We start from the raw sequence: 27,887 nt of genomic DNA on the forward strand, positions 1-27,887 counted from the left end.
GTGTTTCGTTTTATATCTAAACTACTGTTTTAACTTTACTGATTTCGCTTAACTGTAAAGCCTTACTTACATCAACGTTTTTCAGTGCTTATGATATTGGAAATAAAATTTTTGCGTAGTTCAGTTGAAGGTTTCTTTATTCTTCTCTTTCTTACATACAACTTATTACCTCCGGACTAATTCAGATCTAACAAGGAAAGTGTGGGTCTCCGCTTATAAAAGGGACGCTTACTGAGCTGCCAATCTCTAACCTTCGTCATCCTTTTACACTTAACTAGCGAATCACGTTAAGCTACGAAGAGCGGAGTTCGCATACTAAGTAGATACCTTCGAGATGTTTACGCTTTACAAAATCCTTAAATTTCTTAGTCTTACAGTCAAGGTTGGTCATAACTAAAACAGGATTGATAATATAAAAATTGTAATGGAATAACCAACAGAATTAGAATCATACTTGAAAATATATCTTAAGAGGAAATACTCCTCGAAGACTGTTATATAACAGCACAATAAACAGAAAATTCGGACAAGAAAGGGCGTACCCGAGGTACTGCCCCTAAAAGAGCTACGTGCTATTCGTATAAATTACCTGATTAAAATTCGGTGCGGAGGATGAAAAATACTACTTGTTTACACCTTTAGTCACCTCTAAGAAAAAGAGGTGTCGAGCGTGCTAAATTATACCTGTAAGATAAGACCGCCAAAAGGAATAAGAAATGATCAACTGGCTTATTATAATTTTTACTGAATGGCTTATGCTAATATACTATTTCCATTCATTTCCAACGTTTAAATAAGTAAAAAAAAAAACACTGGATAGATACAAATTTTGTCTTTTAACAATATTGAAGAAGAAAGCACAAAAAATTGAACTCGATCTAATTTGGGATAGCTCCTTTTTTAATTTCAATGAAATACCGGATAAAGTATTTTCTCTACTTTGCTCTATTCAATTTATGCATCTAAAAGTCTTTTGGCTCTGTTTCCTTCGAGTGATTCTCATTATTTACTCTGTCGGGGTCTCTTTCTCTGTAAAAAAAGTGAAAAAAAAACAGCAATTTATTATTAACTCAATTAATATTTTGGATATGAAGCAAATACAATTATACCAAGCTTAATATCTAAAAATATAAATGGCTAGCACTTGTATGTGATTGGCAGAGAGGCCCTTTCGAGATTCTATATTTACACCAGAGAGCGTCGATAGTAACTTTCCGAAAAGAAAAGAAAAAAAATATATGTGTATGGATATCAGATACCGAACTACCCTTGATGGTAACAAAGGACCCCCCCCGACAGTCACCGACCAGTAAATCACAGCTACCTTCACATCTACTTAGACTTTAATTTGTGAAATATCTTTTCGGACTGAGTCTTACCTCTGCTTGTCAAACCCGAGTCTCACATCATCTCCAATCAGCGTAAACGAAGCCCACTCAGACACACTGGTAGACTTGCTTTTTCTCATCCACTTCATGGCCTGATGGAGGGATTCACTGGCACTTTCTCCCTCTACAAGGTGTTCGTAGAACCGACTCATCAGCTGCTCTGTTGCTGAGTCTGAAATGGCCCACAGCGCAACCAACACCGAGCGAGCACCGGATCCTAAGAACGCACGGGCAATTCCTATAACTCCCTCGGCTCTAATGTCACCTCTTCCACTGTGACAGCAGCTAAGTACCACCAGTTTAGCTCTGACTTTCACTCGTGATACATCAGCCATCGTCAACATGTAATCTTCAGCGTTTGGCCTGTTGGAAGTACTAGGGATGGGGGAGAGGGCAATTTCTCCCCTTTCGGCGTCACCATGGGCAGCAAAATGAATGAGGCTCACTGAACTTATCCGCTCAAGCACCGCCTGCTTCGTTGCTTCCTCTCCTACCAGAGGCGGAACACCCACCAGTTGTCCGACCATCTCCGCTTCCTTTCCTGCACCTGGCAATGGCGGCAGCCAATTAACCTTAGGGTTGCCTATTATCAAGGCACCAGTGTAGCTGTGATAGTCCTCTGGGCTATCTTGAATAATCTTGAGTGTTGTCAAAGAAGGAATGACACGGATTCTATGAGTCTCCGAGAGGTATTCGGCTCCCTCCTTTTCACTCAGTGCAGCAAAGGGAACTTTGTACAAACTGCGGTCAGGAACGATAATGACTTCAGGCTCCACAAGCAAATCATAAACGGGAGCAATAAACATTTTGTAACACAAAAATAGACCCGAAATCACTTTCTCGTCCTCATCCTCGTCCTCGTCGTCCTCCACGAGTAGCAATCTTTCTGAGCTCTTCTGTGCGGGGGAGAGAGGTCGCAATTTAACCATATTTAAAGACCGATCTTCACAATCCTTAGTGGGCAAAATACCAAGACTCCGGAAATTATCATCCAAAAATTTACTCAAACGCAAATCTTTGGGCAACCCAGCATGAACTAGGTTCTCTTCTACTGGTATTCTTCTATAGTGAAGGACTTCACTTGTCTTTAAGATCCACAAATGCAGATGATTGTGAAAATAAGAAATGTACAGACAAGTACAGTTATTTTCCTTTCTAAAAATGTTCTCAACGCCAAACCAAGATTGTGGATTAGCAGAGATGTGCGTTTCAACCGAGTACTTCTCTACCATTAAGTCTGATAGGCCTCTAGCTCGACCCAACTCCTCAACATAAAGAGCATCCCGGGCACTTCCGGTGTCACAAAGCAAACTACAAAGCAGCTTGAAGGGAAATATTCCTGAGTTCTCCAGAAGTGATGTTTTGAAGTGATCATTGGCGCCTAAGAAATATCTTAGCTCCTCGTACTTTTCAATGCAGAGATGAAGATACGAACGGGCTTCTTTTTTTTTATTTTGCGACAAATACAAAATGGCGTAGCTTTGAAGGATTTCGAACTCTCTTCTTCTATCTCCAATATCTCTGGATATCGATAAAGCTTTCTCTAAGTATACTTCCGAGGCTTTATAATCTCCAACAGCTCTAGACACACATCCAAAGTTTGCAAGATCTGCTGCTTTCCCTTCTTTATCACCAATTTCGGTTCTGATGACAATCGCTTTTTGGAGATACTCTTTAGCCTTGTCAAATTGCTCGAGCGACAGAAACACAGTACCTAGGTTTCCATAACATGATGCTTCCCCGTTTCTGTCCCCAATTTCAGTTGTGATGGCAAGCGCTCTTTGGAGATACTCTTCGGCCTTGTCGTATTGCCTGAGCAACTGAAACATAGTACCTAGGTTTCCATAACATGATGCTTCCCCGTTTCTGTCGCCAATTTCAGTTGTGATGACAAGAGCCTTTTGGAGATACTCTTGAGCCTTGTCGTATTGCCCGAGCGACTTAAACAAATTACCAAGGTTTCCGCAGTTAGTTGCCTCTCCTTGTCTGTCGCCAATTTCAGTAATGATGACAAGCGCTTTTTGGAGATACTCTTGAGCCTTGTCATATTGCCCGAGCGACAGAGACACATTACCTAGGCTTCCATAACATGTGGCTTCCCCATTTCTGTCGCCAATTTCAGTTTTGATGACAAGCGCTCTTTGGAGATACTCTTCAGCCTTGCCGTATTGCCCGAGCGACTTAAACAAATTACCTAGGTTTCCGTAGTCACTTGCCTCTCCTGCTATGTCACCAATTTCAGTTCTGATGCCAAGCGACTTTTGGAGATACTCTTGAGCCTTGTCGTATTGCCCGAGCGACAAAAACACAGTACCTAGGTTTCCATAACATGATGCTTCCCCGTCTCTGTCGCCAATTTCAGTTTTGATGAAAATCCCTCTTTGGAGATACTCTTCGGCCTTGTCGTATTGCCCGAGCGACTGAAACAAATAACCAATGTTTGCGTAGTCAGTTGCCTCTCCTTTTCTGTCGCCAATTTCAGTTCTGATGACAAGCGCCTTTTGGAGATACTCTTGAGCCTTGTCGTATTGCCCGAGCGACAAAAACACAGCACCTAGGTTTCCATAACATGATGCTTCCCCGTTTCTGTCGCCAATTTCAGTTTTGATGACATGCGCTATTTGGAGATACTCTTCGGCCTTGTCGTAATGCCCGAGTGACTGAGACAAATTACCAAGGCTTTCATAGTCAGTTGCCTCTCCTTCTCTGTCGCCAATTTCACTTCTGATGACAAGCGCCTTTTGGAGATACTCTTGAGCCTTGTCGTATTGCCTGAGCGACAGAAACAAAGTAACTAGGTTTCCATAACATGATGCTTCCCCTTTTCTGTCGCCAATTTTAGTTGTGATGACAAGCGCCTTTTGGAGATACTCTTGAGCCTTGTCGTATTGCCCGAGCGACAAAAACACAGCACCTAGGTTTCCATAACATGATGCTTCACCCTTTCTGTCGCCAATTTCAGTTTTGATGACAATCGCTCTTCGAAGATACTCTTCAGCCTTGTCATATTGCCCGAGCGACTTAAACAAATTACCAAGGTTTCCGCAGTTAGTTGCCTCTCCTTGTCTGTCGCCAATTGAAGTTCTGATGACAAGCGCCTTTTGGAGATACTCTTGAGCCTTGTCGTATTGCCCGAGCGACAGAAACACAGCACCTAGGTTTCCATAACATGATGCTTCACCCTTTCTGTCGCCAATTTCAGTTGTGATGACAAGCGCTCTTTGAAGATACTCTTCAGCCTTGTCATATTGCCTGAGCGACTCAAACAAATAACCAAGGTTTCTGCAGTCAGTTGCCTCTCCTTCTCTGTCCCCAATTTCAGTTGTGATGACAAGCGCTTTTTGGAGATACTCTTGAGCCTTGTCGTATTGCCTGAGGGACAGAAACACAGCGCCTAGGTTTCCAATAAATGATGCTTCCCCCTTTCTGTAGCCAATTTCAGTTGTGATGACAAGCGCCTTTTGGAGATACTCTTGAGCCTTGTCGTACTGCTCGAGCGACAGAAACACAGTCCCTAGGTTTCCATAACATGATGCTTCCCCCTTTGTGTCGCCAATTTCAGTTGTGATGACAAGCGCTCTTTGAAGATACTCTTCAGCCTTGTCATATTGCCCGAGCGACTTAAACAAATTACCAAGGTTTCCGCAGTTAGTTGCCTCTCCTTGTCTGTCGCCAATTTCTATTCTGATGACAAGCGCCTTTTGGAGATACTCTTGAGCCTTGTCGTATTGCCCGAGCGACAGAAACACAGCACCTAGGTTTCCATAACATGATGCTTCACCCTTTCTGTCGCCAATTTCAGTTGTGATGACAAGCGCTCTTTGAAGATACTCTTCAGCCTTGTCATATTGCCTGAGCGACTCAAACAAATAACCAAGGTTTCTGCAGTCAGTTGCCTCTCCTTCTCTGTCCCCAATTTCAGTTGTGATGACAAGCGCTTTTTGGAGATACTCTTGAGCCTTGTCGTATTGCCTGAGGGACAGAAACACAGCGCCTAGGTTTCCAATAAATGATGCTTCCCCCTTTCTGTAGCCAATTTCAGTTGTGATGACAAGCGCCTTTTGGAGATACTCTTGAGCCTTGTCGTACTGCTCGAGCGACAGAAACACAGTCCCTAGGTTTCCATAACATGATGCTTCCCCCTTTGTGTCGCCAATTTCAGTTGTGATGACAAGCGCTCTTTGAAGATACTCTTCAGCCTTGTCATATTGCCCGAGCGACTTAAACAAATTACCAAGGTTTCCGCAGTTAGTTGCCTCTCCTTGTCTGTCGCCAATTTCTATTCTGATGACAAGCGCCTTTTGGAGATACTCTTGAGCCTTGTCGTATTGCCCGAGCGACAGAAACACAGCACCTAGGTTTCCATAACATGATGCTTCACCCTTTCTGTCGCCAATTTCAGTTGTGATGACCAGCGCTCTTTGAAGATACTCTTCAGCCTTGTCATATTGCCTGAGCGACTCAAACAAATTACCAAGGTTTCTGCAGTCAGTTGCCTCTCCTTTTCTGTCGCCAATTTCAGTTCTGATGACAAGCGCCTTTTGGAGATATTTTTGAGCCGTGTGGTATTGCCCGAGCGACAGAAACACAGTACCAAGGTTTCCGTAATCAGTTGCCTCTCCTTCTCTGTCGCCAATTTCAGTTCTGATGACAAGCGCCTTTTGGAGATACTCTTGAGCCTTGTCGTATTGCCCGAGCAACTGAAACAAATTACCAAGGTTTCCGCAGTTAGTTGCCTCTCCTTGTCTGTCGCCAATTGAAGTTCTGATGACAAGCGCCTTTTGGAGATATTTTTGAGCCGTGTGGTATTGCCCGAGCGACAGAAACACAGTACCAAGGTTTCCGTAATCAGTTGCCTCTCCTTCTCTGTCGCCAATTTCAGTTCTGATGACAAGCGCCTTTTGGAGATACTCTTGAGCCTTGTCGTATTGCCCGAGCGACAGAAACACAGCACCTAGGTTTCCATAACATGATGCTTCACCCTTTCTGTCGCCAATTTCAGTTGTGATGACAAGCGCTCTTTGAAGATACTCTTCAGCCTTGTCATATTGCCTGAGCGACTCAAACAAATAACCAAGGTTTCTGCAGTCAGTTGCCTCTCCTTCTCTGTCCCCAATTTCAGTTGTGATGACAAGCGCTTTTTGGAGATACTCTTGAGCCTTGTCGTATTGCCTGAGGGACAGAAACACAGCGCCTAGGTTTCCAATAAATGATGCTTCCCCCTTTCTGTAGCCAATTTCAGTTGTGATGACAAGCGCCTTTTGGAGATACTCTTGAGCCTTGTCGTACTGCTCGAGCGACAGAAACACAGTCCCTAGGTTTCCATAACATGATGCTTCCCCCTTTGTGTCGCCAATTTCAGTTGTGATGACAAGCGCTCTTTGAAGATACTCTTCAGCCTTGTCATATTGCCCGAGCGACTTAAACAAATTACCAAGGTTTCCGCAGTTAGTTGCCTCTCCTTGTCTGTCGCCAATTTCTATTCTGATGACAAGCGCCTTTTGGAGATACTCTTGAGCCTTGTCGTATTGCCCGAGCGACAGAAACACAGCACCTAGGTTTCCATAACATGATGCTTCACCCTTTCTGTCGCCAATTTCAGTTGTGATGACAAGCGCTCTTTGAAGATACTCTTCAGCCTTGTCATATTGCCTGAGCGACTCAAACAAATTACCAAGGTTTCTGCAGTCAGTTGCCTCTCCTTTTCTGTCGCCAATTTCAGTTCTGATGACAAGCGCCTTTTGGAGATATTTTTGAGCCGTGTGGTATTGCCCGAGCGACAAGAACACAGTACCAAGGTTTCCGTAATCAGTTGCCTCTCCTTCTCTGTCGCCAATTTCAGTTCTGATGACAAGCGCCTTTTGGAGATACTCTTGAGCCTTGTCGTATTGCCCGAGCAACTGAAACAAATCACCAAGGTTTCCGTAGTCAGTTGCCTCACCTTTTCTGTCGCCAATTTCAGTTCTGATGACAAGCGCCTTTTGGAGATACTCTTGAACCTTGTCGTTATCCCCGAGCAACAGAAACACAGTGCCTAGGTTTTCATAACATGATGCTTCCCCATTTCTGTCGCCAATTTTGGTTGTGATGACACGTACCTTTTGGAGATACTCTTGAGCCTTGTCATATTGCCCGAGCGACTGAAACAAATTACCTAGGTTTCCGTAGTAAGTTGCCTCTCCTTTTCTGTCGCCAATTTCAGTTGTGATGACAAGCGCTCTTTGGAGATATTCTTGAGCCTTGTTGTATTGCCCGAGCGACTCAAACAAATTACCTAGGTTTCCGTAGTAAGTTGCCTCTCCTTTTCTGTCGCCAATTTCAGTTGTGATGACAAGCGCTCTTTGGAGATATTCTTGAGCCTTGTTGTATTGCCCGAGCGACTCAAACAAATTACCAAGGTTTCCGTAGTAATTTGCCTCTCCTTTTCTGTCGCCAATTTCAGTTGTGATGACAAGTGCTCTTTGGAGATACTCTTGAGCCTTGTCGTATTGCCCGAGCGACAGAAACACAGTACCTAGGTTTCTATAACATGATGCTTCGCCATTTCTGTCGCCAATTTCAGTTGTGATGACAAGCGCTCTTTGGAGATACTCTTGAGCCTTGTCATATTGCCCGAGCGACAGAAACACAGTACTTAGGTTTCTATAACATGATGCTTCACCATTCCTGTCGCCAATTTCAGTTGTGATGACAAGCGCTCTTTGGAGATACTCTTGAGCCTTGTCGTATTGCCCGAGCGACAGAAACACTGTACCAGGGTTACCATAGTCAGTTGCCTCACCTTCTCTGTCGCCAATTTCAGTTCTGATGACATGCGCCTTTTGGAGATACTCTTGAGCCTTGTCGTATTGCCCGAGCGACAGAAACACAGTACCTAGGTTTCCATAACATGACGCTTCTCCTTTTCTGTCGCCAATTTCAGTTTTGATGACAAGCGCTCTTTTTAGATAGTCTTGAGCCTTGTCGTATTGCTCGAGCGACATAAACACAGTACCAAGGTTACCGTAGTCAGTTGCCTCTCCTTTTCTGTCGCCAATTTCAGTTCTGATAACAAACGCCTTTTGGAGATACTCTCTAGCTTTGTCGTATTGCCCGAGCAACAGAAATACAGTACCTTGGTTTACATAACATGATGCTTCCCCTACTCTGTCACCAATTTCAGTTGTGATGACAAGCGCTCTTTGGAGATACTCTTGAGCCTTGTCGTATTGCCCGAGCGACTGAAAGAAATTACCAAGGTGTCCGTAGACAGTTGCCTCTCCTTTTCTGTCGCCAATTTCAGTTTTTAAGACAAGCGCCTTTTGGAGATACTCTTGAGCCTTGTCGTATTGCCCGAGCGACTGAAACAAATCACCAAGGTTTATGTAGTCAGTTGCCTCTCCTTTTCTGTCGCCAATTTCAGCTCTGATGACAAGCGCCTTTTGGAAATACTCTTGAGCCTTGTGGTATTGCCCGAGCGACATAAACACAGTACCAAGGTTACCGTTGTCAGTTGCCTCTCCTTTTCTGTGGCCAATTTCAGTTCTGATGACAAGGGCCTTTTGGAGATACTCTCTAGCTTTGTCGTATTGCCCGAGCGACATAAACAAATTACCAAGGTTTCCATAACATGATGCTTCCCCTACTCTGTCACCAATTTCAGTTGTGATGACAAGCGCTCTTTGGAGATACTCTTGAGCCTTGTCGTATTGCCCGAGCGACTGAAAGAAATTACCAAGGTGTCCGTAGACAGTTGCCTCTCCTTTTCTGTTGCCAATTTCAGTTTTTAAGACAAGCGCCTTTTGGAGATACTCTTGAGCCTTGTCGTATTGCCCGAGCGACTGAAACAAATCACCAAGGTTTATGTAGTCAGTTGCCTCTCCTTTTCTGTCGCCAATTTCAGCTCTGATGACAAGCGCCTTTTGGAAATACTCTTGAGCCTTGTGGTATTGCCCGAGCGACATAAACAAATTACCAAGGTTTCCGTAGTCATTTGCCTCTCCTTCTCTGTCGCCAATTTCAGTTGTGATGACAAGCGCTCTTTGGAGATACTCTTGAGCCTTGTCGTATTGCCAGAGCGACAGAAACACAGCGCCTAGGTTTTCATAACATGATGCTTCTCCGCTTCTGTCGCCAATTTCGGTAGCTATGGCAAGGGCCCTCTCAAAACATTCCTTTGCTTTTATGTTTTCGCCAAGTGTTTGAAGCATAATGCCAGACTTTCTGTATGAGGCAAACAGCATCTTGCGGAAAAGAACTATAAAGATGTCTTTGCTGTTTTGATTGGCGCTATTTAGCAAAATCAAACATTCGCTGCATATCTCAATGGCTTTCTTAATGCGATCTGAGTTGAGCAGGAACACGGAAACAAGTAAGGCGATGGTCATGAAAACTATCATGGCTTCTGCTATTAGGTTTCCATTGCCATCCTCTCCTGTTATCAGGGAAACATTATTTTTAGTAACGCAATACTAAATGATTCGATAATCTGGATTCACAATGAGTCACCAAAAAATCGGAACATACATGTTAAGCTACAAAAGCGGGGTTGGTTGATTTCACCTTGAAACTTTTTGTAACGAGCTGAAAGTGTTAGAATTCACTATATCGGCTTTAAAAAGTGATAATTGAAGAAGGGGCGTGGAAAAGTACAACTGGAACACATCAATGGATTACATTCGGTGAAACTTTTAAAAATTAATTTGACCTGCACAGATTCTTTGAAGCAGACTGTGTGACTGTCACGCTATGAAAGTCATCTGTTATCCAAATGATTTTTGATCTAGCTGTTTCGTTTGTTCTTCTTATCAAGTAAAAAAAAAAAAAAATGACGCATGCTTGAGTTTGATTAACGATCGTAAGTCGGGGGGTCGCGCCATCAATTAGGTGGTTTTGAAAGGTTGCAGGTTTCTTAAAAAAATAAGAAGGATTGATAAACCTTTTACTGCAACGTTCTGGGAACATTTGAAAATGTTGCTCTAGCAGTTTATCACCGGTTAACGAGCTTATTTATCTGAAGTATATGGCTGAAAACGAATCTATTCGCAACTGATGAGGATGATTGCCAGGATTTGAGGTAACAGTGGTTTGACAAACTCAGTTTGTCACCCTTCATTTTACTTAAGTTGCGATTTTTGCACAACATGACATGACTGGAAAGTCACAGGACAAAGATAAACTAAACAGCATTTATCTTAACTTTTGCTATGAGAACTTTCCCCTTGCATAGTTTCAATAAACAACATTAATCAACGGGTTAAGTTTCTAAAGAAACTTTGGTGGGATATACAATATAATTTGGCTTTACCAACAGAGTTGACAATGTAAATTGGCCATTGTAATGAGTTTCTGAAGCTGACGTTTCCAGTGTTAGACCTTCATCAGAGCATTTGATAATCTTGGGGAACCAGTGATGTTGTATTACCAGTATTCCGCAAAGAAACTAGCAAAAGTGGTCTGCAGTATCAATATAATGCTTCCTTTCCATCTGCATTTCTACCGGCCGTCAGAACGTATTTACAAAAAAAGCCTCTTGGGATCAAGCTACATGCAGTTGAGTTTTAAGCGTTTCAATTCATAGGCTAACAAGAGAGACAACCTTCCACCACAACTGTCTGGAAGACTTCCTGGCATTCCGCTATATGGCATGGAACATTTGGAAATATTGTTGTAGCAAGCTATTACCAAGTAACGAGCTTTGTCTCGAATTTATTTCATCCGGTAGCGATTTTTGCACATAACATGACTAAATAGTCACAGGACAGGACAGGACTAAAAAAACATACATGTATGCCCTTGCGATAAAAAAGTTACTTACCCCATATGTGGCCGTAAAGTTAAAGCTAAAGTTAAGATAAAGTTACTCTAAAATAAACAACAGACTGATAAAATTATTGACCTCGCAGCTGACCTCGCACTTTTGAAAGTGAAACGACAAAAACAATGAAAATCAGATGACAATTTTTCCTACATTCCTAAACTTACCTCAGTAATGAGGCCAACCTATACCATGATTTTTAGGTGTTTTGTTCCACGGAAGAGATCAACAACTTTTAATATATCTTGAATAATGAAAGAACCACACGATACGATTCCGCACTTTTTTGATCTTTTAGAATATCGACAAATGTTTTGGTTAAAAATTTTTAGCAGTAATGTAATTCACAAAAGTGTGTCTGATAACGTGACTGAAGTAAAGAGATTTTATCATATGAACTACGGTGTTATACAAGGATTTGCAGCCCTAAGAAAAGCCGTAAAAACATATGTTTGATATCGCCAATCAGCTGCTGACACGTCTCTCGCCTTTGGCGCCACTCAGTGAGGTTGATGTATGAGCAGCAAAGCCTTCATCCTTCTCAATCCAAGGTCGTTTGTCGAAATTTTTCGGATTTTGGCTGCTAAAGTACTGAAAAATCCTTATCGCTTACAAGCAATGGCGCTCAAACTTTTCTAGACAGAAAAAGAAACCAAGATACGAGAAGAAAAACTCAGTGGTTTTGGAAATGGCATTTCTTGTGGCTGAGAACGAAAATAGACAACTGGAAGATTTGCTACAGGCCGACTTTTGCCCTGTACCTTCTGTCAGTAAGGACTATTCTCAAAAACTGAGAATTTTGTACATTGAAAACTGGGCCCATTGTTTGTTTTTGTAGTGATTCAACGCATGTTTTCATCTTGAGTGCGCCAACACACTTTACGATGTTTATTCGGGGATTGTCGATCCTTTTATTTTCATTGATGAATAAAGTTTACTTTTCTTGTCGGTAAAGGGCTCTTGAGTTTACATGATAAACAAAATAATACATGGTTGCCTATGTCTAGATTTTTAACCAAAGTTGTTTGGGTTAATTGTATGGCCTAACAAAGCGATCCAACCAAACCAGAGGTTCGAAGCTTACATCCATCTAAAAAGTAGGCATTCTGATCAATAACACTATGACAAGATTGTAGTAAATTAGTCAAGTAACGTGCTGTTCCTCACAGGAAATACATTATCTTTCTTCGTGAGCTCTCAGCTTTATAGGCTGACTTATCTTTTTACGCAATAATTTGGTGCTTTAACAAAAAGTGAACGAGGTCAAGTTAATTACAAATGCAAATAACGACCACTGGAAAACTACAAACTCTTACACCGCGATTATCCTATGACATTAGTAATGAAATACATATATTTGCTTAATTACGTAATTGTGAAAACAATCAGTTCCTGCAATTACCATTATTCACAATGTCATATGCAAACATAAAAATCGGAAAAGCATTCATAAGGCTTTCCTATCAGAGCCTTACTTCTCCAGAGTGATTCAATATTTTTAGATTACAAAACCCGAGTATCTATAAATGATTTTTAATTGTAATTACTACTAAAGATGTTGAATATATAGCTGATGCTTTTGAAACAACAAAAGAATTGAGTTTTCCAAACATTCTGAAACTTGCGCTTTCACAGTTTTTTCGGGTATCCCCACGTTTTGGGTATCCAGACCACTTCTGTTTTGGGTATTCCCTCTTGGCTATTACTTTGAAAGTGAAACGGCAAAAATAATAGGGACGTCAAGCAAACCACGATGGCGACGGCAACGAGAACATGAAAAAACAAAAGATCTATTGGCAGAACAATAGCTCAGCAGGTGCGTTTTAAAACTTTGTACATTTCTTAGCCATCCTATGCAAAACAACAACGTGAATTGCGCACAATTTGCGTCGTCTGCGAACCGAAACCGCGACGGCAAATTATTTTAATTTCCATTTGGAACTTAACGCTTCTTTTACACGTTATGCTGAAGTTGAGGTAAATGAAACGGTAAATACATGCAGCCATTTTTGAATTTCTAATTAAAGACAGAAATTCATTTTTTAATCGAAGTCTTAATTGCATCAGCTGCTTTATTTTTCACCAATCATTCTGTACAATTGTAATCGGACAGTTGGCTGTAATAGGACACCTACAATCGGACAGTTGCAATTGAAGAAGCATTATTCTAAGTCCGCTCAGCTAAATCCACCAATCACAGAATTGATCACAATAACCATAGCAACAACCACTTATCCTAAAAACGAAAAATGGGGAATTTCCAAAATGGAGTAATTTTTTCCTTTTTCACGTTGACTCTACCGGAGATGTTTGTTCAAAATGTATTTGTTGTTTGCGGAAATTTTTAGTCATTCGTATGTTTACAGACCGAATTGGATTCCACCCGACCCTACTGCCATAATCAATCATAAAGTTGCAATTTATTCGATCGTGATTGGTTTAAAAAACTCCCATTATCCACTAATTCGCTTGCCAAGTTGTTATCGGACAGTTTGTTATCCAAAAAGGTTTGTTATCGAACAGTTCAACAAGTTAATACATTCAAAGTTGCAGTTTTAATCAACCCATCAAATAATTAAACAATTTACGACTCCTTTGACAGTCTTTTAATGCAAATTTTCTTTCTTTCCTTTCATTACCTGGCTGTTTTTCTTTTCTCGGAAATTGTAATTTTTATGATTAATTGGTAAGAAAACCTTGTCCAATTCAGTCTGTAATCGTACACATGATAAACAAATCGGACTTCCGCTGCGCGGTCGTCCGACTTTTTATCACTCGTGTGATTACAGACTCCACTCAGTCCTATAAAATGTACATACAACGACTTTATTGGATAACACAATTACTGGTAGAACCAGTAGTTATCATGGTGGTCCTCTAAAACTTCAAATTCAAATGGAAAAAATACGAAGAAAAAATACAATTAAAATTTCAAATTAATGTAAAATTTCTGCTTATAGTAAAATAATCAACTCGAGTTCTGATCTATATATATTTCTTGTAAATCGACCAGAAAGTTTTTTTATCAATCTCGCCTTGAAGACTAGTACAGTATTTGTTGTTGTTGTCAAAAAACATTAAAAAAGTCCTGGCCGGCTACATTGTATACAACTAAATTACACTAGAACACAAGATACTTAACAGCGAAGCTATTTTTTTGTGCCTTGAGGAACAACTTAGGCTGATAAATGCTATCGTCTGTTTTTTCGATCTTTTCACTACCACTGTGGATGGTGATCGCCGGCCTCGCACGAAGAAGACTCGTAGCAGTTTGCTTGCAATCCAAATATCCCGATTTGTACATTGGAGGTGAAAACAAAGCGCATTAAGGAATAAGACTTCATCTAATATTGTACCGTTGTTCTTTAAACCATGGATAATTATCACACAAAAAACTCTGCAGTTTAAACGAAAACGTAACGAGGGTAATCTACTTTTGCTTTTTTCAGCATTATTCCGTTTGAAACAACTTGTATCTCCGACATATAAGTTTCACTGTAAGTGAATCGAAGTACTCATACCGTTGTTAAAGTCTTAGAAACCTTTAAGTGAGGTAGGCAATCTTCATTCGCGATAAAGAACATGAGCCGTTTTCTGTAGTCAACAAAACACTCGAGGAACTCGAAAGTGAAAGTTCATCTGGCTTTGTCGCAATGCACATTATTCACATCCCTAAATAGCTGCACCCTGCTGGTATTATATCAACTGTTTTACTGAAAACTATCGAATTCGCTTTGGTTTCATCATTGGTCCATTTCTTGCCCGCAGCAAAATAACACTGGAATGTGCTTTGACCCGTCAATCTTAATTGTTTTTCAAATTTAATTCGCTCTACAAAAGTCTGTAAAAAATTCATTGCATAAGACACCATTTCACATTGCCCACACAAATGGAAATTAGATAATAGAACAACGTAAGGGAAATACTAAATTTTGTGATTCGCTGACTGTACGATCTGGCGCGACACATTTACTAAGCAAGATAATGCGAGCTCTTGAACAGAGGTCAACAATGTTTCATTGTCTTGTAATAAAATGTTTAGATCAAAGTCCTTTTTCAGAATGACCAAGGATTGAATGACTAAATTGAGGAGAACTAAGGAGTTACTTACCTAAGGGTATGGGATATGACCCCCAAAGCGGGATGGGGGGAGGGAACATTGATATACACACTATTCTAACATCCCTGGCTAAAGAAAAGGGCGGATGAAGAAGCAACCTTCAGCATAATTATTACAACGGTCGAATTTAAATTATGTTCAAGAATATTTTGAGTCATTTTCAGAGCGGAAACGAGGATAACACATTTAAATTTTAAAAAGCCTTTTTAACAGACTGTAAAAAAATCCTTCTAGAACAATCTTTGCAATAAGTACAACAGTTGGTTCTGATTTCTGTGTAAACGTCAAAATTTTAACCACACAAGACAAAAAACAAAGATTGCCCATGCGCAACCAGTGTGTTGGGTGTTGTGATCCCAAAAAATAATTACCCAATGACATTGCGTCTTTTTAGTGGTATCGATAACCGCAAACGTCACATTTGTGCGCTGATCCATTAAGTGTAAGCAGAGCTGTTTAGTCTGGGGTAGGTAAAAAAAATTGCAAAATGGGAAAGCGAAGCACATCAGCTCCCCCCCCCCCCCCTTGAGGCAATATTTTTAAGAAATTCTGGAATCGGCGGGAGTGGGTTGTGGGGAGAGGGGAAGGGGGGTTTACTTGCACACATTACACATTCCTCTATGTACACAAAGCAGATAAAAGCCAACTCCAAAAAAATACTACACGTGGCAATTTTTAAACTGCAGTCGTGTCTGGTGTGATATTTAAAGTAATTGGAGTATACTCTAGAACAGAGGTTAACCATATTTGCATGTCTTGTTTAGGAATGTTCCGCTCAATTTTTTTTTTTTAGAACTACACTCAAACTATATTCCAATAATTCTTGAAGCAAACAAGGAGAAAGTTCTAAATGGGGAGCCTTTCACCGGAGGAAAACTTTCGAACGAACAGTTCAGTAGAAAGTTCACAATCTTAGCAATAAAACAAACCTTATACTTTCTTCATCAAAATGCACACCAGCTAAGAGCGTAGAAGGTTACAAAATTGGGGGAAAATGTTTATGGACAATTAACGTTGAGTTTGGAAAGATCTCCAATCGACTGCCGAGTTGTTTTTATCAGCTTGTTCCTACATTGTTCTCTCTTAGACAACATACATTCGCAAAACGTCTCCAACATCAACACATGTGCGATGAATTAATCGACAAGAAAGTTCGTGATCCTTTAACAATCTCGAAATCGAAGACTAGTACTGTATTTCTTGCTAGAAAACGCTTCTATCAGCGAAAGTGGGGTGGAGTGTGGGGGGAGGAGGGCATTAATGTAAACACCATTCTAACATCCCTAACTCGAGAAAAAAGGCGGATGAAGAGGCAACCTTCAGGCACGCGTGCCTGGTATGATTACCACAACGATCGAATTTAAATTATGTTCAAGAATGTTTTAATCAAAGTCCTTTTCAAAGCAGTAGCAAGGATTAAACATTAGATTTTAAGTCTTTTTTAACAGACTGGAAAAATCTTTTTGAAAGAATCTATGCAATAAGCATAGCAGTTGGTTTTGATTTCTACATAAGCGTCAAAATTTCCACCACGCAAGACAACAAGCAAAAATTGCCCAAGCGCAACCAGCTTTTAACTCGTAAACAGAAACATGAAAGTGGAACCAGTGTGATACGTATTGTGACTCTAACAAATAATCCAATGACATTGAAATTGTTTTTTGATGGAGTAGATAACCGCAAACGTCACATTTGTGCACGGATCCGTTAAGTGAAAGCAGAGCTGTTTAGTCCGGGATAGGTAAAAAAAATTACAAAGTTTAAGAAATTCTCGAATCAGCAGTAGTGGGTAGGGGGGTCTACTTGCACACCATTCCAGATTCCCTCTCTGAATACAAAGCACACAAAAGACAACATCAAGAAAATACTCAATTTGGCGATTTTCTAACTGCAGTCGTGTCTGGTGTGATATTTCAAGTAACTAGAGTAAGCCCTTGGGCAGAGGTCAATCATATTCCCATGTCTTCTTCTAGGCTAAGAATGTTCTGATCAATTTTTTTTTTAACCGCATTAAAACAATTCTTGGAGCAAACAGGGAGATAGTTCTAAATTGAGAGTTTTTTACCGGAGGAAAAACTTTCGAACAAATATTAATCCAGTTTAAAGTTAACAATCTTCAGCTATAAAACATAACTTAAACTTTAATTTCTTCAGCACGCTTAGAGCGTATTACGTTACAAAATTAGAGGAAAATGTTTATGGACAACGGTGAAGAGCGTATGAGGTTACAAAATTAGGGGAAAATATTGATGGACAATGGTGAATTCGAAATATTTTATCTCTAATCGACTGGGGAGTTGTTTTTATCTGTTTGTTTCTCTAAGACAACATAAATTCGCAAAACTTCCCCAACATCAAAACATACGCAATGACTAAATCGACAGAGAAAGAAAGATCCAGATCCGCTATCAATCTCGAGATCGAACTTGCTGTTGTCCTAAGGCAAGCAAATGTTTAGTTTCAGTTTCAATTAGCAAGTCATGGCCCGCTACAGAAACTATAAAATTACATTACAAGACAATGTACTTACCAGCGAGGCTAATTTTCGTGCCTTGAGGAACAACTGATAAATGCTATCGTTTTTCTTTCGATCTTTTCACTGCCGCTGTGGATCGTGATAGTCGAGCTTGCACGAAGAAGACTCCGCGCCGTTTTCTTCCAATCGAAACGTCCCGATCTACGTACATCGGAGGTGAAAACAAAGCGCAATATAAAAGATTATACTTTAACTGATATTGTATTTGACGACGATGAATAACCACAATCTTTTCACTCGAGATAAGATTTGTCATTCAGCAAATCAACAATCGTAATAATTCCGTCTAGTTAAGAGAAACCATAGTTCTGCAAATGAATGAATTCCTAATTTGCATATCCAAAACGAAATCAACTTAGCAAAATGAAACAGGGTTAAACTCGTTTATAGAGCCGTTAAGCTTTGCAGTTTAAGCATACGAGCAAGAATTTTTAACAACACCCCTAAATGGATCTTACACCGAGCTTTGATCTCGTTGTAAACAAACGCTAGTCGGAATTTTCTTCTCGAGTCTTGATTACAAGTGATCTATACTTACTTCGTTGAGGATTTCAGGAATTATCAAAGGAACAAGTCGACGTTTTCAGCCAACAAAATGACAAAGTACTGCTCGGAAGCAACCACGCTCAAAAGTGAAACCAACTTGCAGAGCGCAGCATATCTGATGACATTTTACTTGTTGACTTTCATAACTAAACGTCAGCAGCAGACAGATTTGCGCCTGATCTCATTCGAAAAGAATCCAGGTCATTCAAACAGCAGATGACTAAATTGTAGGTAGGGGTAGGGTTAGGAGGAGGAGATCATTAAGGAAGTTTAATTGTTTCGGGCTTAATTTTTGGATTAGTAGAGATACTAAAGGAAGAGTCATTTTTATTGCCAAGGGTGTCGGATAAAAAATTTTTTTCAGGGGGGAGGGGGGATTACATGGTTTCCAGGGGGAACAGTGGGGGAATCAGCCGTCTCTAACAGAGTTAAAAGGAGGACTAAAGAAAATTGACTGCAGATTGAGGGGGGGGGGGAATCAATCAAATACCAAAGAGCTTTATAAGGATATCGGTAAATGCTATCGATAAAAAATCAAAATACTGCGTCCCACACCACCCTCCCTTTCAGAGAATAACTAATGACCAGGCCCTTAGGAGTTCCCTTTTTCAAAGGGTGCGGTAAATTCGTCGGTGAAGGTAAGGACTTCAATTGACCTTTACAAAGCCTTTTTCGTCATTGATACTTCCAAAGGTGGCCGCTGTTCATAAAGTGGCTTCCTTTAGGGGGAGTGGGAGGAGGATAGGGAAGGGGAGGGGGATAGGGAAGGGAAGGGGGTGGCAGAGTCACAAATTTCATAAAGTAACAGCTTTGATAGAGCTAAGACGACAATTAGCATTCTTAGTTAAAACAATAAGAGGTATATTCACATTTGAAAACGTCAAGTTCTGCCTTTACAGGTAATTATAAAGCAATTCAAACAAAAACCTACCATAGCTATATCTAATACAAATCACAAAAGCTTTTCAATACAAAGGAAATCAATGTTTTGGTTGGTACTCTTCAGAGGATTGGAAAGGAATTTTGTTTCCCTTATGTCTGTTACTGTAAAAGTATGAAGAAAACTTTGCATATTTGAAACTCATTCATTTAGAATTAATAAAAATATTATTTTATTAGAAGATGTAAAGAATTCAATTCACTCTTCAGTTTAATGAAGATCTGCATGAAAAAACATAAAGTTGAAAATTCACAATGTTAAGTGTTTATTGAATGTTCTGGAGCCTTGATTCAAGGCTGGTAGGCTTCACAAAATTGAAAATTTTCTTTCTGTCATTGTCTAGTTTTTGTGCCAACATTTTTGGCCAATTTACAATGGTAATAGGACTGAGTGGAGTCTAATTTGGTCTGTTGTTATCATACACGTGATTAACAAAATTAGACAACCACAAAGCAAGAGACCAATTTGTCAAACACGAGTATGATTACAGAAAGAATTGGATGACAAAGTCTTGTCACCAATCAATCATAATTGCTACACTTTCCGAAAACAACAAATATGTTTAGGTCAAACATCTCTCCATTTTGGAAATTCTTCAATTTTTTTTAGGATAAGTGGTTGTTGCTATGGTTATTGTGATTAACTCTGTGATTGATGGATTTGGCTGAGTGGACTTAGTATGATTGGCTGCTTCAACTGTCCAATTACAGGTGTGTGATTACAGCCAACTGTTCGATTACGCTCTTCATTAAAAGCTGTACAGAATGATAAGTGAAAAATAAAGCAGCTAATGCACCAATCACATTTGAAGAAATTGTAATGGTTATCATTAGTGCATTAGTGCACAGTTTCAGGCATTCAGTTGGTAAAACAAAATTTATGGTAAACAGCGCCGTAGTAGCAACGAAGTGAAAAAGTCTCTCTGGCTGTTTCACTTTTCTGCTCCAGTCTTTGCTCTGTTTTACTTACTGAATGCCAAGAACAAGCCAATACCTGAAACACACTTCTGTCGTTTTAAAAATTATCTTTGTATTATCTGTGTCAAATTAACATAATCTAGTTTCAGAAAGAAAGTTGGCAAAAAATTATGGCCACCCAAATTTACGGTGCTGTCTATTTTCTCTGTGCTCATTGATTAAGCAGATTTTTTCATGTCATTCAACAGTTTGGCCAAAATGGCATAGTTATCTCTTCCATTCTTCATTCAGCATATTGGATAAGACCAGCTTGCAGGCTCAACACCCTTTGCCTATTGTAACGGATCATCTATATTACAAAAAAAAATAAACAAAAAAAAAATTAAAATGAATTGAGTAAGCACATTACCTGCTGCAGTTAGAGCCACATGACAATTATTTATATTATCAGCCATTTCCCCTCTGTTTATTTAGCCAACACAAAGAACTCATCGCCAAACCACCAGATATGGTCTGAAAATATTTGTTGATGTGCAATTTTATCTCTTTGGCTTCTCGGAGGTAAATAGAACTTGCTAATCACTTTTGAGTTAGCCAATCAGCATGTGTGAAAGGCACTATTAACTTGTGTGGTATAACCTAATTTTTTAATATTCAGAATTTAACATGAAAACAGCACAAATGTTCATATAATCATTTGACATGTGTCTTACATGTTCACCAACAATAGGTTGGTCTGCCTGTAAAACAAACTGAGAAATGCAACCAGATAAGGGCAGCATGCATAACTTTCCAGCTAAACAGTAACAAAGTCTGAGTAAAACAAAAGGCTTTTTTTTTAATATTATTTTATTCACCTCTTTCTTTGCAGCTTCTGAAATTGAATTGTATACTTCCTCTACATCGTCTGTGCCTTCTTGAAGTTGAAAATAACAAAAAAAAAAGTGCAAAACAATTTAGGATTCTTCAATTCTGGCATTCATCATCGTTATTCAGAGGCTCAACTTGAACTTTGAGTCTTTTGCTAAGTGCAGCCTTACATGAATCATGTGAAAGAAAACACTCAATCACATGTACATAACAAAATCAGAGAGAGGTACCAAAGTAATGTGCATCATGTGCAAAGCACATGTTTGTCAGAACCTTACCATTTCTTGGTTCTTGGGTTTGGCTTTTTCCAGTGCTTTTGTGGCATTTTCAAACTCAACCAGTTTACATGTACAACGGAAAAGCATCTCCTACAGGGTAAGAAATGGACAACACAAGTGCATTAGACAGTTCAAATTACCATTTAAGGACAGCAAGAGGAAATGGCTAATAAAAAAACAAATGAGTTTTCAAGGTTAGGGTACTGGAATTGCAATCTGAAAGTCCCACATTCCAGCTCATCTGTACTTAATGATTCCAAATTCAATTATATTGTGAACCATTGTAAATTAAAAAAACCAGCCCAAGTTAGTTTATGTTTCCGTTCCACCATTCCAGTCTTTGCTTACAAGTTTTCCCTTCCCTTTCGCCTGGCAGTACGAAAATGAAATGCAAATTACTGTAAAGGGCACTTTTTCTTCAGATAACCATGCCCTTGTGCTACATACTTGTAAATGACTTTAAAAAAATTGAATGCGATAGAGATAGAGGGGGTAGAACCCAGTCTTCTCGTTCAAGCCATGACCTGCAAACCTTTTGGGAAACAGGAAATAGATCGGTCAACAGTCTGACTGATGACTTTTTGTTGATGTTTGGTTATTTTTGGCTTTTCTTTTCTTTCTTTTTTAGATGCACAGCAATCCTGAGCTTGTCTCTCAGCTGTGATAATGCCTTCATCTCACCCCACCCCCCCAAAAAAGTCACCTCCTTTCCCCTTCCCTATCCCTGCCCACAAGAGGAAAGCTGAAATTTTGAAACATCCTGATACATTACAATACTAAATTAATAATACTTCTAGTATCTCTTTGCTATCATATGAACTTTGCTATCTCACTTTTAACAATGATAAAGAAGATTTAACACATTGCAGTACAGAGACATTGCTACATACCTTTCTGACAGTGCACCATTTTGGTAAAGTTCTACAAAACACATATAGAAACAAAAAGATTAATTGAACGAATCTATAGATTGATGGCTACACTTAGATCAGCCAAACACCAACAATTAATGTTGAAACACTCTTAATATAAAAAGTTAAAAAGTATAATATATCATTCATTAATCTACCATGGATAAAATAATTGAAATTCACTTTCTTATACAATGTAATGTGGCTTAATTAACACAACTTCCTACTGATGTGGCATTTGTGAATTTGGTTTTTTTTTTGGCATGGTGCAGAATACAGGTTTAGATTAAACTTGATAAGAGGTAAGTATTTTTGTCATCAACCCATAAATTCCCATGACTGACGAAGATATAACTTCTCCTTTCAATAATAGTACAATATCAAGCAGACAAGTGATGAGAATAAAAAAAATATATCAATTAGAGTATTATTGGCTGATCCAACACCAAATTCTCCAAACTAATATCACAAGAATTGCAAGACAGACAGTAGGGAGAATTACTAATGAGCAATGGGAGATGCAGCACTTTAATAAATTTTTGGTGGGTTTATTATTACTATTACTGACCCCATATGTCTCCTTGGTAAGTGGTGTGTACTGTTCCACAAAATCTCTTTTCTTCTGAAATTCTTCCAAGATCCTAAGCAAGAGGAATAACTTCCGCTTATTTGTATTTCTGGGAAGGTTAAATTCAAAAGAAAGTTAGGTCATCAGTGAGCACAGTCTTGTTATTTGCACTTTGGCAAAAGTGTTTCTTCACCCGCAGGAAAGATTGAATCTACACGAGCTGCTAAGAGGCCTGCAAGGAGTTTAACACTGATAAGGAAGGACCAAGTATTCAGCAGTTTTACCCCTAAGAGTGACTGACATCTAATTTCTCCTTAACATATCCCCCTGAATCAAACATTAAGGTCAGGAGAATTAAGGAGCTGATCACAGACTAAAGAAGCTCTTGATTGTTAGACAAATTCTCCATGTCAGAATCTTAGGAAATGTTCAGAGAACAGTGTGGAGAATATGCATACTGATGTTAGGGTGTGAAGGGTTAAAACACTGTCCCTCTGTATACCATAATTCAAACTACAATTATTCATATTTACAGCCCTGAATGAGACATACACTGTATGTTATTGAAAAACAATGATTCAGTGATATCACAATTTAACTAAATAAAGACTTCTTAGATAAAAAAAAACAAACCAAAACAACAAAAAAATCAAACCAAAACAAAAAAAACCCATGGAACATTTTGTACCTTGTGACTATGATGCCTGAAATCATCCACAGCTTGTGATAGACTTGTTATAAGACCTTTTTTCACTTTGCTTCTAGCTAGCAGCTATGTGATAAAAAAAAAGTGTTCATACACTACACTGTAAGTGAGCATGAGAGATGCCATAGACAAACAGTTAGCCAATGGTCACTGAGTTGAAAAGCCAGGCCAATCAATTACTCAGAGCAAGGAGTTTAATAATGATTATCAAACTTAGTTTTGCCAAGTTGGAACAGACATGCTGTTACAAAAGCATTCCCCCAGTCATATACATACAATCTGCAAGAAAATTGTCAACACATTACCATTGAAATGACAATATTCTGGAATAGCATACCAATTATATTCCTTATTTTTAACTCTTCTTCTCATGTACAATGTTTCTTTAATTGTTTTACACCATTCTACAACATTGACTGGTTGATAAGGTTACTGCAGTTCACTTTTTCTACTCCATTTCTACATACTTCCTTGGAAGTGGCTCAGTGGATGTTGTGTCAACTGATTTTGTCTTAAAAACATTTCTGATCACTAAAGATGAAAATAGCAATTGTTGATTTTATGAAACATATACCTACTATGGAGTTTAAACCAAGTGTCGTTTTGCCATGGTATGCCATTTTACAAATTTTGGGGGGGAAAATCACCCACACTTAAAGAGATGTGGCCAAATGCCTGTAAGACTTTCATTTCCTCTTTCAAAAACATTTGCAAAGGCTGAGTGGCCGACAACAAGTTCAAGAAATCTGAAAGACATAAAAATTACAACTCTTGAGATGGAAGGGCGTGAAATTGCGCCTAATACAAGCGCCAATGCGACTCAATTTTTCACTATGACGACCAAATTGTAATGTGATTGTGTGGGCCTCAGTTACTGTCAACTTACTTTTATTGTAAACAGTGGTACAACCAGAATTCCTCAAAACAAGAACGATAACCACACAACGTCGAGCCTGCCATGTGTCCCTGCATAACGCATGCGCGAGACCTATAACCGCAGACCTGATATGTTTACACAAATCCTGAAATTAGTCGCCAAATTGGAAAAACGCGGCAAATTTCCTCGTTAAGTTTGTTTCCAAAACGCGCGCAGCACATCTCGATCGATACCTAGACGCCATCTTGTATTTAGGTGAGCTTGAACGTTGTATATCATCCATCCTAGTGTCCACTTTATAGCAGGTTAAAGATCTTATCCCTAACGTAATTTTGGAGGGTCTATCAAGAACGCTGACAGCGTTAAAAAAACGTTTTGTTTGTCTTTGAAAATGGCGATCAACGTTTTTTGAATCGGCTACCACTTTGAAGAATTTAGGAGCCAAGTGCCTATCAGAAAAAAAAATTTCACGCCCGGGATGGACTAATGCAATGTAAACATTTGAATCAATGGTCCAAAGAACTGAGTCAGTGGCCATTGCCAGAGCTAGTCCCAATATCAGTAAAATAACAATAGGAAGCATTTAACTAATCGCACTGAATGCCAGGCTTATTCATCGCTGATATGCGATGCGTGCCCCACCCCCTTCCCCTTGTGACAGTAGCGTCTGAAGGTTACCTCCACTACAAAACAACCCACACACGAAGCATGAAACAAATATTCTTATTCTGGCTGAGTAAGGCATCAACAAACCTAAGATTTTGTCTTGTTTCTGAGTTCCAGGGTGCGTTCGCTTGGATGACATGGCGTAATGACATGGTGGGCGTAAGCTAAAAGATACGCGACTGGGCATTACTGATAGTTTGTACGGAAAGGAATGTTTTTTCTTTTTATCAAAAATTCCTGATTTTTTTGTTTGCTGCTCGTAAAATGAAGAGAGGTATGAGATAAGTTGGTAAAGCAAATAAAAAAAGAAATGATTAAAAAATATTTCCCTCCCCCCCTCCCTGAAATGTTTGAAGTGACCTAATGGCGCTTAGAAATCATGACGCTAAAGAGTTGAAAAAATATTTTTTTTCTTTTACTTCAGTGTATTTTTATATAAACTTTACAGTTCGGTACTTTCCAATGAAACCGCTATCTCGTATCTAAATTCCCTGACCGGCTGACACTCGTCACGTGCGCGGTGGCCATGGGTTTTCTTCATCATATGAACTCTCGTTGGTCCAACCATGTTAATTTTAAACTTTCCTTGTAAATGCATACATTGTTCTGTTTCTATTGTTTTTTTTCGTCCAATCAGCATTTTGTTATACACTCTAAATTCAACTTTGTACTTTGTATTATTCTGAACTGAAGATGACAGAAGAACTGTCGAGACATATTTTTTTAATTTTAAAAGTGTCGTTAACTTTCTTAAGTTGGCTACATATCTGCTTCTATCCAGACTTTTTACCTAAAAATTTGGAGCTCTTGACAAAGTGAGTCAGTGGTATCCCATAAATCAAGAACCCATCTTTATTACCTTTGAAACTTTGAGCAGAAATTTTCTTAGATGCCACTTACAAAATAAACACCCTTAAGCGCTGAAAAACTCTCACATGCTTTCAACGGATAAAAATGTTTCCGTGTGGGTTTGGCACGTTTTTCAACTGGTTTGCTCGATTTGTACCACAAGGATCATGAGTGGGCCAATGGCTACTTTTGCTCCCGTCAAAGTAATAAAATTGACCTCCTCCACTAAAGGAGGGTCCATTCGCATGAAACTTCCAGGATTTTGGTACCGCTCCACCGCAGTTCTTAGCAACCTGTTTGACCAGTTTGCAGTGGATCAATCCCTTCTTCTGTTTCACTATGCTACCAGTGCCTTCCTTGCATGCGAACCAGTTGTTGATGTTGCTCTTGATTAGGGTTTCCTTACCAACGCTACCCAAGAGAGCGAAGTCCATGGCCTCATAATGCGTCTCGCTCAGTGGAACTGTTTTGGACACTCGGACGTTGGAGCCGCCGGCTGACCAGGATGGACGCGGGACGACAGCGTTTGATGCAGCTGTGAAATGTGAGTAATCCCTTAAGGTATAGCTGTAAACTAATGTCCAACCCCCTCCGTCCGTTAGCTGGTCGCAGTAGGCCTGGAAAGCATTACTGTGGGAACCACCATCAGGGTCTATCCAATAGACGCCTGACACGACTGATGGTAATTTTTGTTTGAGCTCCTTGCAAGTTAGAGCTGCAAAGTCCTTTGAGAATCCTTTTGAGTCCAAAAAAAAAGGTAACAATTAGTCAAAGAAAATCACTAAGCTACCCGTTGTGAAATATTTAGAAGAAGACTATGAAAAGGCAAGTCAATAATATTAAATCTATTTGAAGGTACACTAAAGATATATGTTGTAATTCTTGCGTAAGAGACACCTACTTTAAAATCCAAATCGCGACAATATGACAATGTATATATGAGAGTGAAATGCAAGGGCGTGAGGTGAAATAAATACGTGCTGATATTCTTGGCGAGATTCTCTTCTAATAAGTTTATACCGATGTCTTTAAAAATAAAAGAGAAATGTCACACCTATTTTGCTCTGTTCTGCCAAACCGTACGTCCCATTTCTCAATCGTTTGATAATTTCGTTCTTGCAGAGCAGCAACGTCTTGTAAAGATATAGATTGCCTTTTGCATCCACGTCCAACACTCTGAAGCGTCGCTGATCCACCCCCCTGCTCTCGGAGATTATAAACAAACAATCTTGTTAATTTTAAAAGTGTCGTTAATTTTCTTAGGTTCGCTACATATCTGCTTCTATCCAGACCTTTTACCAAGAAATTTGAAGCTCTTGACAAAGTCAGTCACTGATATCCCATAAATCAAGAACCCATCGGTTCTAAATATTTTTCGGTTCTAAAGATTTCTTGAGTAGGATGTATGTATGGGCAGCCAAAAATCTAAGGTAAACTTAAATTCATTCAGTGGTGTAAAAGTTAAAAATACCCTGAGGTCGAGAAGGAAACGAAATAAAAGATCATCAAATGAAACAACATCATTCCAGTGTAAAGATCCTGAATTGATCGATGGCTTAAATAGAATTTTCTGTCGATCCTTTTGTCGAGATCCAAGTTGCAATACTACCGGCCGATAAATACGCTTTTAAATGTTTAAAGTCTTCAAAGAAACAGGATAAAACTCGTGGTAATTGATTTTTAATCTCAATCATCTATGTCATCTAATTAACAAAGATTTTGTGACAGTATTAATGTTTTGACAGCTGATGACACCATTTGCCCTGAGGAGTTTACAAGGAAAACACACGATTTTGCACTCAGGATGACTATCAATGAAAATAACACAAATTTTTTTACAATGTACTCAGACGAGATAGTTGGTGAGGTAAACAATAAACTAGTTTGTACTTTAAGATAATCTTGTGCAGCCTTCTTTT

General features: G+C 39.4%; 3 protein-coding genes across 6 annotated transcripts in view; all 3 read right to left on the reverse strand.

The window, feature by feature from the left end:
• LOC131789160 (uncharacterized) overlaps window positions 1–18,537 on the reverse strand; it is an 18,613-nt gene extending 76 nt beyond the window's left edge. The window contains exons 1-4 of the mRNA XM_066174658.1: window positions 18,379–18,537; window positions 17,835–17,981; window positions 1,380–9,801; window positions 1–1,029 (exon numbers count right to left, since the gene is read on the reverse strand). The exon at window positions 1–1,029 is cut by the window's left edge and continues 76 nt beyond it. Of these exons, the coding sequence (XP_066030755.1) occupies window positions 963–1,029; window positions 1,380–9,766 (8,454 nt within the window). The 5' untranslated portion in view covers window positions 9,767–9,801; window positions 17,835–17,981; window positions 18,379–18,537 and the 3' untranslated portion in view covers window positions 1–962. The remainder of the gene's footprint in view (window positions 1,030–1,379; window positions 9,802–17,834; window positions 17,982–18,378) is intronic.
• A 728-nt stretch (window positions 18,538–19,265) lies between these two features.
• Window positions 19,266–24,590, reverse strand: LOC131774858 (uncharacterized). Of its 4 annotated transcripts, XM_066158596.1 has the most exons (8): window positions 24,463–24,590; window positions 24,155–24,322; window positions 23,559–23,642; window positions 22,871–22,943; window positions 22,282–22,312; window positions 21,392–21,481; window positions 21,101–21,159; window positions 19,266–20,592 (listed from the first exon to the last, which is right to left on the reverse strand). In XM_066158596.1, coding segments are annotated over exons 2-7 (321 nt in total). In that variant the 5' UTR covers window positions 24,197–24,322; window positions 24,463–24,590; the 3' UTR covers window positions 19,266–20,592; window positions 21,101–21,158. The 4 variants fall into 4 exon arrangements, 1 of the variants encoding a protein (XP_066014693.1); XR_010715720.1 differs by lacking the exon at window positions 24,155–24,322 and having other exon boundaries at window positions 22,871–22,979; window positions 24,463–24,582; XR_010715719.1 differs by lacking the exon at window positions 24,463–24,590 and having other exon boundaries at window positions 22,871–22,979; window positions 24,155–24,416.
• A 1,427-nt stretch (window positions 24,591–26,017) lies between these two features.
• Window positions 26,018–27,564, reverse strand: LOC131774862 (uncharacterized). The gene is made up of 3 exons (XM_066158652.1): window positions 27,440–27,564; window positions 27,023–27,168; window positions 26,018–26,704 (listed from the first exon to the last, which is right to left on the reverse strand). Exons 1-3 carry the CDS (start codon window positions 27,490–27,492, stop codon window positions 26,061–26,063), a joined length of 843 nt encoding a protein of 280 aa, XP_066014749.1. The 5' UTR covers window positions 27,493–27,564; the 3' UTR covers window positions 26,018–26,060.
• Window positions 27,565–27,887: the final 323 nt, after the last annotated feature.

This window comes from Pocillopora verrucosa, chromosome 11, assembly GCF_036669915.1.
Source record: "Pocillopora verrucosa isolate sample1 chromosome 11, ASM3666991v2, whole genome shotgun sequence".
Taxonomy (NCBI): domain Eukaryota; kingdom Metazoa; phylum Cnidaria; class Anthozoa; order Scleractinia; family Pocilloporidae; genus Pocillopora; species Pocillopora verrucosa.